Genomic DNA, 14,614 nt, shown 5'->3' with positions numbered 1-14,614 from the left:
CCTATTCATTGTGCATATGTAGTAGTAGCGTCCAGTGTCACCTCTATTCAACATGCAACACCACCAGGTTGTTATAGTCATGCTATCAGTCTTGATTATTATTTTTCATGTATCTTAACTATTTTTTTATATGTAATCTGTTCTGGAACCTATATATGTTTTTATATTTATTTAAAGTTTAGTTTTAGGTACTTTTATTCAATACCTTATTTGATGAGTTAGAAAATGTTAGTTTTTCACATTGAAATATTTTACTATCTGCTATTCTGTTGTTTCACCTATAGCTGTTATTACCTATGCTATTCTATCTATCCATAACACTATGTGCTATTTTATTTTAATCAAGTCTTTGTGTATCTATTATCATTAATGTAATAGATTGATGATTTATTAAATATTTCATACAAATTAGGAGCTGTTCTGGAGTTATTGTAGCACAAAAAACTACAATTGCTCAAACACATTTTCATCTAGAAACATCTTTGTTGAGTGAAAATGGTTACATACAAATTAAAACAAAAACTTAAAAATGTTATTTTGTATTCATGATCTGCTGTTATCAAGGGAATTTACCATCAGATATCACATGATTTTCTTCTTCCTCCCCTTTCATAGTGAATATTTTTTGATCCTTGTGATAGATGTTTTTGATAGAATTTAGTTAAAGGCACTGTGGTGCAGGGCTTTTCTATTCACAAGTATATATTTTTTCTGTTATTAATTTTAAGATTCTATTTGTTGAAAATTTTAGAATCTTCATAATTTTTATAATAGCTATTTTTAATTTTTCTGGTAGGTGGTAGAATTTGGTGCAGTAACTTAGTTCAGTGATGTATAGTTCTTTTTATATAAAGTTTTAAACTACCTAAAATCTTCTTAAAATTAAGTTAAATTATTTTAGGTGAATTATTTTATATAAAGTTTTAAACTACCTAAAATCTTCTTAAAATTAAGTTCAATTATTTTAGGTGAATTATTTTAAGTTATATTGATTTTGTATTTTAACCTATTTTTAATTAATCATTTATTCATTTCATAATTATTTTATTTTATTAAGTGCTGTATTAATGATTATTATCGCTTACGCAAATTAGATTTTCTCTGATAAATATAATTTTAGAAATAATTGAAGTAAAAAATTAATAGTAGCTATTTTATTTTATTGGGGTTTGTTGTTACATGTTTTTTTTCTAAATTAGATTGTGGTAGAATTTTTTCAAGATATTTTAATTATTTAATAAAAGTTCAGTGTTTTATTAATAGTTAATTTATCAATTAATTATATATGTCTTCTATAATTAAATGTTTGTATTTGCTGTTGTGTTTGTTTTCGGACATGATATGAAGTGTAATTATTTTTTGTTATGATAATGGTTGCATGAATCCCATAGCCACTTCTTATTCATAAAATACAAGTACAAAAGTACATATTATCATAAGTTAGTTTTTGTAAGGTATTCAGCAGGTAAACATTAAACATATTTAAACAAACTATGTAAACATTAATTTAATTTGTGTTAGTGTAATGTAAATAATTATAAAGTGTTCATTGTAAATGTTGTATAACTGTCGACAAATTATGAATTAATGATAAACGTAAATAAAATTTAAATCAAATAAACAAATATCTAACCTACAATGTGTCTTTATTAATATATCTGGCACCTTAAAGTACGATGCATTTGCTGATAATATTATACTCTGAAGCAAAATTTGTATTTAGAAATTTGGTCGTCCGGGTCAGATAATAAAGGGGTAGTACAGAGATATTTTACAGGCTTAATTACAAAATGTGGATATAGTGCTGTTATTGTTAAAAACCACATCTATGCATTTTTACTGCTGCTAACACATTACTATTAAGTTAAATCTATTCATCATTCATTAAGAAAAAAAGTTTTATTCATAATTCTTAAGAAATGATTTGAAGATATACATATATGGATTTATTAACTTTAAAGGGAAAATGTATGGTGATAAAATAATCCGTAACCAATATACAAATATTTATTAATAATTTTGACCCTCATATTAATGACAGGTACTCATTAGAAATCAAGTTGAGGGATTTACAAGAACAGTCACAAGAAATTTGACACAGTACAATCTAAGAATGAACAGTTAGATTTTGATGAAAATGTTACTAATGACAGGATTCAGATAGATGACTACTTGTTTACTCTAAGGACACTTAATCAATTGGTGTTTCTATACTTGAGATATACTAAAGAGCCAGTGTTACTTTCTTTTTAGTTAATCCTTTTTCAATATTCAAATAGTTAGAATTTATTGTTAATGTTCTTGAATGGCAATATTATTTAATCATGCTTAACATGGTAAAATTGACCATGATTCATGAGGCGTGACCTTTTTAATAGCCAAAAATTATACTATATTTATTCTTTGTTAAAGGATTCTGCATTTGACATGATAAAAAATCTACACATTATGAGTGAGGATTATGTAGTAGTAATAATTTGTTAAAAAATATTGTAACCAATATGATTATGAAGTAGCAATCATTTGTTAAAAAATATTTTAACAAACTACTAACGCATAGCCATTCACCAAGTAGATCTACTAATCATTGATACAACTCAAATGGAGTCTTTTACAGTATCTCATTTTATTAATGTAATTTTTTAATCCGTAAATTCAAAGCAGTGAATCTATCAATCAATATGTTTGAATTTATTGACACTTTTAAGTAATAAATTAGATTCTGCTACGTCTAATATTCAGTTTATGGAAGGAAAAATCATCCTTTACTCAATTCTGTAAATCTCAAAATTTAGTCAAATTCCTTAAAATTGGAAGACATTTTTTGAAAAACGTAGCTATTAAATAAGATTTCAAATTTGTCTCATTTGTGACCCAACAACTTTGTAATTTTAATGTCACAACAATAGGAAAGTGACCTATAACAATGGAATAATCTTACAAAAACAACTACTTAAACATTATATCAAATCTATGGTCTGTATCAAATACAAAATAAATATTAGATCACTTATAATTATCCTTTATACAAATGCAAAAGGTTTTTAAAACTAATACTAAGTTCAGGGAATTTCTGATAAGATGACCAGGATATAGGCAGTTGAAACAATTATTAACTAATTAAGGATTTTGTTTTGTTTTACATCGGAAGTGGAAAAATTTGCTTCAGCCAAACGCCCAGTAGCATGTGGAGTTCACCACATGCACGGTGGGACCCACTAAAAACTTACTCCCTCCCAACGACGTGGTGACAGAACCACCTAATAAGGTTTTCATCGCCATCACGCGTGTCAACGCGCACACCTGTGTAGCTTTCGAGCCACAGCTTCAGGCGGCCCCCGAAGACGCGCAGAATTGACGATCCGGTTGAACCTCTACTGCCCACTCCCGCGAGCTGGCCCACCAATATCACTCACCGGCAATACACTACCCTGTAATGCTCTTCCTCGTTCATCTTGGTAGAAATTCCCGGAACCATCTACAACACCTGTTCCATTCATCATCAGAATTAAACGTCCTTTCCATCACTTCCTCTGGAGAGATTTATCCATTAACTGGTCGCATCGCTGCCCACCTCGGGCACTCCAAGAAAGTGTGTTTGGCGTCATCCGGGAGACCACAATATCGACACCCTGAGGTCGTGCGTCTATCTCTTCCTGGCGTACAGGAATTTAATGAACAGTCCATGACCTTATAACTATTGGACCGTTCAAACGTTCGTTTCCACTTGCTTCGCATTATACAATGTTCTAATACATGGGATTAACTTATACGTTCAGCGACTAACCCCAACCTGTAGTGGAAGACACCCACCTTGTGACGTTACCGGTCGCCACACCACCCCCTCCGTTCCGAGCCCTTAGGGGCTTTACCAGAGGTGGTCTTTAGACCCTCTAACTGATTACATCTCTCAGTCATCAGCCAGGCCTCGGCCGGGATACCACCGATGTAAATGTCTCGGCAGACATTTACATTAGTAAAATACAAATCAAATTTTGCCTTCACGTAGGCCTCAAACGGACATCTTCACATCCAACCTAACATGATTCTCTCAAACTAACCAACCGAGATACCGGATGCGCGGACTTCGCACCTAGTCTAAATTTGAAACGCCGTTTGTGACTGCGAATGCCTCAGAAAACGAACGAGTTGTAAGTCAAATCAGTGCTTCACTCATACCAATCAAAATGATGTTTTACGCAAAATATAAATTCAGACCTACACCCAATAATTCGACCAAATTAGGTTATCTAACAAGGGGAACATAACCTCATTACGGTCCGCGTAGGAGCCGGGGACAAATCCCGCACTCCCACTCGGTCCCATCATGGAGTCTCGCGCGGCATTACCAAGTTATAATCAGGGACCGCCACCGACGGGACGAAGCCACGTTCCCGGACGTAAGGGTTACCATGCCTCGGCAGCGCGGCCACCCTCGCCAGTGGGAGCCCCAAATCGAATCACAAACGATACAATGTAACCGCGGCACGATGCCAGTGCGCCTACCTCCAACCAATCCAATGCCTACGCCGGAATCCTAGCCACCGGTATCCTGGACGCATCGTTCCACCTAGTCTGCCAACGATCTAACAGGGCAGTCCTAGCCACAACTCTCATCACTCCCTGATACCGATCTCGCCTTTCCTCCGCAAGCAAATTCACTGGAGGCATCTTGGCTGTCACCAGTACTGCCTGAAGCGAGATAGTACAGTCCTCAATTCTCACGTCCCCAAGGGTCTTTGACCATACTGGGGCTGTATACAACATCGCTGAAATGACTGGTAGCAATAATCTGCCGCTTGGAGACGTTGGGCCCCTTGACGTTTACCATCAGCCTACAAATCGCCGAAGTCACCCGTTCGGCCTTCCTGACTAATTCCTCCACATAGGTCGAGAAACCTCTCCCAGAGCTCAGCCAAACACCAAGGTATTTGACTTTCCTCGATAAAGCCACGTCTGTACCTTCAAGCTCAACTGAAAATTGAGGGATCTTCCTCCTCCCTGCCATCAGGATCATAATTTTGTCTTGTGAGCTAAGATTTCCACTCCCCCGACCTTCATCCACTGTATGACACGTTGCAGTGTTTCATTCATACAAGTCTGAACCTCTTGGACATTTCACCCCATCACCACCACCGCAAGGTCATCAGCATAAGTCATTAACTCAACCCCCGGAGGCAAGTTAACCCTTAAAAGGCCATCGTATGCCACATTCCATAACAGGGGGCCCAAGATTGACCCCTGGGTACTCCTCTTTCCATGGCCGTGATGACCTCTTCTTCCTCTGTAGTAATTCTCATCTCCCTACTTGTCAGGTATTCCTGGATCATCCTGACCAGATTGGGAGGATCTTCTTGTCGGTCAGACTATCTAAAATAGTATTCCACTTAATGCTATTGGATGAATTTCTAGTGTCGACTAAGATCACTAAAGGTATTTTCCTAGTGTATCTCATCCCCTTTGCAGAGTTATTGACCACTTCCATAACACTCTTAATTGTGTCAATGGTGAATCGTCCCTTCCTGAAGCCATATTGTCTCTAGGACAACCCTCTCCAACTCCCAACTCCACATGTAGTCTCCTGGCAAGGAGGGCCTGAAACAGCTTCCCCAACGTATTAATTAGGGAAAATTGGTCTGAGCCCCTACTTTGGAACCAGAACCAATCCAGCCCTTGACTATACTATACACATCAAAAGGTTTCTTGTTCAACTCTCATGGCTAAGTTACATTAAACATGGCATATACATTAAACTCAGAGAATTCCTCTAGTGGTATGTTTGGAGAAACATAACTGAACAGGTACTATTCAGCCACTGCAATCCAAACAGCCTCTGCCACCACCACTATTTGCAAACACTATTGCCACCACTATTTGTAAACAAATAGAAATTCTTTTAACTACTGCTTTATGTTACGGAGGATAATTTGGTAATTTCATTACTTGTAAAATATTTTTAGAGCCTGATATTCAAGCAGATTTTTGCATAGTTAAATTTGCAAATTTGAAAACCTAATTTCATAAAAAATAATCTTCCAATAACAGATATTAACAATTTGTCATCAGTCTACATGTAGCATTAATTTTACATTAAAGTCTTGTTTTTGAAAACTATATATTCAGCATACAATATGATGGAGTATTACAAAGCTTTTAACTGACAGTTTACAATATGACATTTTTTTTTATAACACTTCCAATTTATCCAACAATTTATTTCTGCTGATTCAACATTCCTTCTGAAATATATTTTACTTGGTATGCATGTCTAACTTAATTTTATAAAACCGAATAAATTCATTTGCAGTTCTCAGTATTCTGTTATACGAGAAAAAATTACGTCATATACTGGCCGGAAACCTGCTTGTTAATAGTTAAATTAATCAACGTCAGAATTCTTTATTCGAAAACATGACTAACTTTTCATCTCTCATTGAGAAATTCTGGGAATTTGACTGTAATATACTGAAAAACCATCATATGAAAATCATATTTATGAGTCTACTTTTTAAAAAAAACATACATTGAAATGAACATTGATGGTTTATTTTTACACTTTTAATGTAAACTTGATACAAAACTTGACTAAATATTTCTAAACAAAGATTTTTAAATTGAGAAAACAAACTTGATTGTAATCCATCTGTAAGGGAGTTTTACGGAATTTATCCACGAATATTTAAGATTAGGTCGTATGTCTGAACTTAACTTACGTGATTGGTTATGTCAGAGTCAAATGTGTTTTAATTAGCTCATTACCCTGCATTCAGAGTCTTAATGACTAGATTGTGACTATTTTTGATAGTTCCACTAAATTCTCAAACAACTTATATCTGAATGACACATTATTCGTTGGGCCTATTGTTCAGTAAACCTTAAGGCCAACATAGAAAAAAATGTATTGACAAAGGATTCTGTGGCATGATTTTGCTGATAAGGAATTAAAATATGCATTAAGAACTGTAATTTATGGTACTAATGGCGCATCTTTCCTGATCATTAGATACCTTATTTGAATTGCTAAGGGTAACAACCTCCTCTATGAATCATGAGACCTTGCCGTTGGTGAGGGGGCTTGAGTGTTCAGGGATACAGAGTAGCTGGACCGAAGGTGCAACCATATCGGAGAGGTATCTGTTGAGAGCCAGACTAAGGAATGATTCCTGAAAGAGGGCAGCAGCTCTTTCAGTAGTTGTTAGGGGCGTGAGTCACAATGACTTAAACGGCCGTATCAACATCACTCAGTCCTCTGAGTACTGCGCAGCTGAAAGCAATGGAAAACTACAGCTGCTTTTTTTCCAAGAAAATGTGGCTCTGCATTTTCACATAGCAATAATGGAGGCGCCTTCCTTGGTAAAATATTCCGGAGGTAAAATAGTCCCCCGTTCGGATCTCCGGGTGGGGACTACTAAGGAAGGGGTTACCAGAAAATTAAAAAATAACATTCTACGAGTCGGAGCGTGGAATGTTAGAAGCTTAAAAAAGGTTGGTAGGCTAGAAAATTTAAAAAGGGAAATGGATAGGGTGAATGTGGATATAGTAGGAATTAGTGAGGTTCGGTGGGAAGAGGAAGGCGACTTTTGGTCAGGTGATTTTAGAGTAATTAATTCAGCGTCAAATAATGGGCAGGCAGGAGTAGGTTTCGTGATGAACAAGAAGATAGGGAGGAGAGTGGAGTATTTCAAAACGCATAGCGATAGAATCATTGTAATAAGGATAAAATCAAAACCTAAACCGACAACGATTGTTAACGTTTATATGCCTACAAGCGCCCATGATGATGATGAGGTAGAGTGTGTATACGAAGAGATTGATGAAGCAATTAAACACGTAAAAGGAGATGAAAATTTAATAATAGTTGGAGATTGGAATGCAAGCATTGGAAAAGGCAAGGAAGGAAATATAGTGGGTGAATACGGGCTGGGCAAAAGGAATGAAAGAGGGGACCGACTTATAGAGTTTTGCACGAAGTATAATTTAGTAATTGCCAACACCCAATTTAAAAATCATAATAGAAGAATATACACTTGGAAAAAGCCAGGCGATACTGCAAGGTATCAGATAGATTATATCATGGTTAAGCAAAGATTTAGAAATCAACTCGTTGACTGCAAAACTTACCCTGGAGCAGACATTGATAGCGACCATAATTTGGTGATAATGAAATGTAGATTGGGGTTTAAAAACCTGAAGAAAAGTTGTCAGATGAATCGGTGGAATTTAGAGAAGCTTGAGGAAGAGGGGGTAAAGAAGATTTTTGAGGAGGACATCGCAAGAGGTCTGAGAAAAAAAGATAAGGTAGAAAATGTAGAAGAAGAATGGGAGAATGTTAAAAAGGAAATTCTTAAATCAGCAGAAGCAAACTTAGGCAGAATAAAGAGAACTGGTAGAAAACCTTGGGTTTCAGACGATATATTGCAGCTGATGGATGAACGTAGAAAATATAAGAATGCTAATGATGAAGAAAGTAAAAGGAACTATCGGCAATTAAGAAATACTATAAATAGGAAGTGCAAACTGGCGAAAGAAAAGTGGATTAAAGAAAAGTGTTCAGAAGTGGAAAGAGAAATGAACATTGGTAAAATAGACAGAGCATACAGGAAAGTTAAGGAAAATTTTGGGGTACATAAATTAAAATCTAATAATGTGTTAAACAAAGATGGTACACCAATATATAGTACGAAAGGTAAAGTCGATAGATGGGTGGAATATATTGAAGAGTTATACGGAGGAAATGAATTAGAAAATGGTGTTATAGAGGAAGAAGAGGAAGTTGAGGAGGATGAAATGGGAGAAACATTACTGAGATCTGAATTTAAGAGAGCATTAAAAGATTTAAATGGCAGAAAGGCTCCTGGAATAGACGGAATACCTGTAGAATTACTGCGCAGTGCAGGTGGGGAAGCGATTGATAGATTACACAAACTGGTGTGTAATATTTATGAAAAAGGGGAATTTCCATCAGACTTCAAAAAAAGTGTTATAGTTATGATACCAAAGAAAGCAGGGGCAGATAAATGTGAAGAATATAGAACAATTAGTTTAACTAGTCATGCATCAAAAATCTTAACTAGAATTTTATACAGAAGAATTGAGAGGAGAGTGGAAGAAGTGTTAGGAGAAGACCAATTTGGTTTCAGAAAAAGTATAGGGACAAGGGAAGCAATTTTAGGCCTCAGATTAATAGTAGAAGGAAGATTAAAGAAAAACAAACCAACATACTTGGCGTTTATAGACCTAGAAAAGGCTTTCGATAATGTAGATTGGAATATAATGTTCAGCTTTTAAAAAAATTAGGGTTCAAATACAGAGATAGAAGAACAATTGCTAACATGTACAGGAACCAAACAGCAACAATAACAATTGAAGAACATAAGAAAGAAGCCCTAATAAGAAAGGGAGTCCGACAAGGATGTTCCCTATCTCCGTTACTTTTTAATCTTTACATGGAACTAGCAGTTAATGATGTTAAAGAACAATTTAGATTCGGAGTAACAGTACAAGGTGAAAAGATAAAGATGCTACGATTTGCTGATGATATAGTAATTCTAGCTGAGAGTAAAAAGGATTTAGAAGAAACAATGAACGGCATAGATGAAGTCCTACGCAAGAACTATCGCATGAAAATAAACAAGAACAAAACAAAAGTAATGAAATGTAGTAGAAATAACAAAGATGGACCACTGAATGTGAAAATAGGAGGAGAAAAGATTATGGAGGTAGAAGAATTTTGTTATTTGGGAAGTAAAATTACTAAAGATGGACGAAGCAGGAGCGATATAAAATGCCGAATAGCACAAGCTAAACGAGCCTTCAGTAAGAAATACAATTTGTTTACATCAAAAATTAATTTAAATGTCAGGAAAAGATTTTTGAAAGTGTATGTTTGGAGTGTCGCTTTATATGGAAGTGAAACTTGGACAATCGGAATATCTGAGAAGAAAAGATTAGAAGCTTTTGAAATGTGGTGCTATAGGAGAATGTTAAAAATCAGACGGGTGGATAAAGTGACAAATGAAGAGGTATTGCGGCAAATAGATGAAGAAAGAAGCATTTGGAAAAATATAGTTAAAAGAAGAGACAGACTTATAGGCCACATACTGAGGCATCCTGGAATAGTCGCTTTAATATTGGAAGGACAGGTAGAAGGGAAAAATTGTGTAGGCAGGCCACGTTTGGAGTATGTAAAACAAATTGTTGGGGATGTAGGATGTAGAGGGTATACTGAAATGAAACGACTAGCACTAGATAGGGAATCTTGGAGAGCTGCATCAAACCAGTCAAATGACTGAAGACAAAAAAAAAAAAAAAGGGTAACAAAGATCAATTTCCTTTGGCTTGTCAAATCATATTGAATGATTTTTATGTAGATGTTGTGACAATTGTAATAGGATGTGACAGTTCAAATACATTAAAGAGATTAGTCAGAAATTTATTAAATCAGTTTGGGTGCACATTTCATATATGGTGTTTACTAATGATTTAAATATAATTGCATTCATTACATTGAAGATTTCAATTTTTCCGTAAAGATGAAAATGCATGAACACTAGGTAACTCATGGAATAATCATTCAGACAGATGTATTTCACTAAAGGTTTATGCTAGTTGTGGATGTGTTAAAATCATAATGGAGAAATTTCATCCAACCTACTCTGTTTAAAGCCTAGGAATCACCACTCAAACATATTTTACTACAAAAAGATTGAAATTATGTGCTAATTTGCTACTAATCCATTTGACTAATCAGGTAGTTACATCTTTAAATACTCCCATAGATGAAATTTATTTATATTCAGTTGCTATGATAGCACTTCATTGGATTCATTGTAAATTGCCTTGATGGAAAGTATTTGTTGAGTTTAAAAAATAAAACAGTTTAATTCTAATGCCAAATGGCATAATATTAATTTACCTGACAATCCTGCTGATGTTTTACTTTAAGGTTTTAATCCTGAAAGGCTTCAAAATTTTAATCTGTGTTGGCACAGACACCTCTTTAGTTATTACAAGATCCAATACTTTGTACCAATAATAATAATTTCACATCTAACGAATTATTCCTTCACCTGAATGTGATAATAAAAAATGTAAAGAAATTCAACTCTCATCTACTACATAGAAGTTATCCAAGGATATTATTGAAAACATTATTTCATTTTTTATAGTAATTTGAATCTTTAGTTATTGCTTTGGATTTATTCATAATGCTAAATCAGATTTTTACTTTCACAATTGAAATATTTTAGGTTAGAAATAATTGACTTACAAGGCCAAAGACAAATTAATAAATGTAAATTATTTTCTCTATCCATTTATAGACTTTGTGGCATGCTTCGTGTAGCTGATCGCCTTCTGAATTCTGCACGTTATTGTAATAATAAACATCAGTTCACCCTGCATCGTAACTCTCGCTTAATGAGTAATGGAAAGCAAACATTTACTTATTTTGCATGGAGGTATTCAATTAAGTTCACATTTCTTGATGTGAAAAATTTGTATCATCAGTGGTAAAATTACTATACGATCCATTATTCCAAGTGTATAAAATGCTTTTGCTTTAGTGCTACGAGGGTTGTTTGAAAGTTTTCAGCCTAACATTGAAAGACGTATTTTTTATGTCAAATATAATTCTATTTTTCAATAAAGTCTCCTTTCAAGCCAATACACTTTTTCCAATGATGCTGTAACCCTTCTTTCCAAATAGTAGCTGGCATCTTTCGCAAAATAGGTGTTTACATATGTGATAACCTTTTTTTCCGATGAAAATCTCCTTCCCCCAAGTGAAACTTTAAGGTTACGAAACAAGAAAAAGTCACTTGGGGCCAGATCGGGTGAGTGGTTAACCAATTCAAAGTGCAGTTTCTGAATTTTAGCCATGGCGACCGTCAAAGTGTGAGTAGGTGCATTGTCCTGATGGAAAAGCACTTTCTTCTTCTTCAAATGTGGTTATTTTTTTTGCAATTTCTCCCTTCAGCTTGTCAAGTAATGATGCATAATACTGTCTGTTATTGTTTTACTTTTATGATGATAATCCATAAACAAAATTACATTACTATCCCAAAAACATTTGCCATCACCTTCCTGGCCGATGGAACCATCTTTGGCTTTTTTGGAGAAGGTTCACAGTTTGCAGTCCACTGTTTTGACTGTTGTTTCATCTCAGGATTGTGGTGATGGTTCCATGTTTCATCTACAGTTACGAACCTATGCAAAAAATCTGACTCGTTTTGCTTAAACTGCTCCAGCAGGGCCTTGAAAATGTTCATTCAAATGCGTTTTTGGTCCAAAGTGAGCAAACGTTGATAGCTTACGCATATCCAATTCTTCAGTTAAAAACATGTTCTTTCGATATGCCCATAGCCTCTGCTATCTCTCTAACCTTAAGTTGTCGGTCATCCAGTCCATTTGGTGAACTTTTACGATGATGGTGGTGGTTGCAGTTTTTGGCCGTTCTGAACGCTCATCATCAACCAAGCTGGTATGACCATGTTTAAGTTCAGCTGCCCATCTTTTCACAGCGGCAAATTTGCCAGCTGGCAAATGATTGGACAGATTCCTCATAAACAGCGTCCACTCAGTTTTAATTTGCATAGGTATATTGCTTTTTAAATGCAAGTATTTAATCATGGCACTATATTCAATTTTTTCCATTTTCACAAAAACACTCACAATGACTTACTCAAACAATTATCAAACAAAAACTGAGTGTCCAAAATGGCTGAAATTTTAGTGAGTACCCTTCAACACATGTGCGAATGAATACATTCTCATAACTTTTGTTGATGAGTGCTGCCATCTTCATGTTGAGGCTCAAAACATTTCAGACAACCTTTGTAAAAGTTAAACCAAAAACTTTGTTTAGTTACCAGCTGTTCAAGTCACTCCATCTAAACCTTTCCCTTGTTATGCTGCTGATTATGGTGGCCCATATTGGTCTAATTATTTGGCATGGCAGGCAGAGGTCAAGTACCATATCAAAAAGTTATGATTATTTTTATGTCTTTCAACTAAGGCTTTAGAAGCTTCTAATTTAACTTCGGAGGCTTTAATCGTCGCACTGCGGTGATTTATTTCATTTTGCAGGTATACTGAAACATGTTTTATGATAATTGAACATACTTTTAAGCTGGAAACAATATTCTACATGAACTATTTTCAGTTCTCATCTCAGAGGATTTCAGATACAATATTCAAACCTTTTTCCAGTTCATAGGGAATAGATGGTTATTCACCCCTCCTTCATCCTCACACTGATGGATTATAGGAAAGCGCCATAAAGTGTTAAATAACATCTTCACCGTGTTGTAGGACAAGCTGTACATAACTTTGAGGAATTATACTCTGTACTCAAACTGTTATACTCTGTAAGTAAATTGAAACTGTTCTAAACTCATGCCCATTTTATGCCATCTCTTTCTTACATTTTTATTGAATCTGCTCCAACTGCAATCCCAGATTCTGATACCATTGAGACTGTTAGTCATTTAGACTTATGGTTAAATACAAAAATTTACATGAGCCATTTGAAATAACTGGTCTAAAGATTACTTAAATCAGTTGCCAAAATGTAATAAATGGCAAACTTTTGCTATTTAGAAAAATGTATGTAAAGGAGACGTTTTAATATCAGACAGTACTCCTTTATAGTGGAAATATGGATTAGTAGTAAAAACATTAAGAGGATCAGACTACATGTTGTAAACGCTTAGTGGAATCATTTGTAGGACAATACATAAATTATGCTTATTTCCAGTTTTAATGAATTGAATAAGTGACTGTTAACGATCTTTTTATACTTTATTCAAGGTGTCTTCTAAGATTGTTAATCTTTATTTGGCTTTGCCCGATTCATTGCAGTTGTCCAATCTTTCAAGTGATGACAAACTATCTATCCACCAGCCACCATCAGATTTATGTATTTTGGAATCCAATTTATCAAGAGATTTAATTATTTAGGAAATCCGAACAAGCGATTTGCCTATATAAGAAGTTTATCTGTACAATGTATATTAGTTCTGTTATTCTTTTCAAGTGATTTAATTGTGTAATAAATCCATTTATACAATGTATATGCTAGGATTACAATCTGTTCAGGCTATTTGCTTATTTAGGAAATCTGAGTGAAACGATTTGCTTGTATAAGAAATCCATCAATACAGTGTATAACAAGGTTATGTTTATATTCAAGGTTATGTTCATATTCAAGGCTATTTACGCTACAAAATTATGTTTATTCAAGGCTTATTTATTCTACACACTTATTCAATTTACAATTATGTTTTTCAACATTGTTCTTCACTTATTCCATTGGTGATCATGTTTATTGAAACTTAATTATTCTGTCACTTATTCAATTAATGATTATACTACTGAAATCTACTTATTCTAAGTATTTAATTGGCTCAAGATTATTATTAACATGCTTATTATTGCCGAAGTTACTTGTATACATGAGTTTAACTATTACTGTTATTTGTATTTAAAAATCATCTTATTTTTGGCAGGCAGTATGCTTGGACATGTCAATCCCTACTTCTTATTAAAAAAGAAATTACCAAAGAATGTACTTTAATGTACTTTACCAACGAATGAACCTTAAATATACTTAATT

General features: G+C 34.5%; 2 protein-coding genes across 5 annotated transcripts in view; one reads left to right on the top strand and one right to left on the bottom strand.

Moving 5' to 3' along the window:
• Positions 1-3,500, bottom strand: part of LOC142319997 (EF-hand domain-containing family member B-like) — a 72,304-nt gene extending 68,804 nt beyond the window's left edge. Inside the window, exon 1 of the mRNA XM_075357676.1 lies at positions 3,417-3,500. Within this exon, the coding sequence (XP_075213791.1) occupies positions 3,417-3,500 (84 nt within the window). The remainder of the gene's footprint in view (positions 1-3,416) is intronic.
• The window catches only part of Rab5 (RAS oncogene family member Rab5), a 127,776-nt gene that overhangs the window by 25,267 nt on the left and 87,895 nt on the right, over positions 1-14,614 (top strand). The window lies entirely within an intron of this gene.

The sequence above is a fragment of the Lycorma delicatula genome, chromosome 2, assembly GCF_047948215.1.
Source record: "Lycorma delicatula isolate Av1 chromosome 2, ASM4794821v1, whole genome shotgun sequence".
In the NCBI taxonomy this organism is placed as follows: domain Eukaryota; kingdom Metazoa; phylum Arthropoda; class Insecta; order Hemiptera; family Fulgoridae; genus Lycorma; species Lycorma delicatula.
Note: the sequence above shows the minus strand (reverse complement) of the source record. Positions and strands in the feature narration are given on the sequence as shown.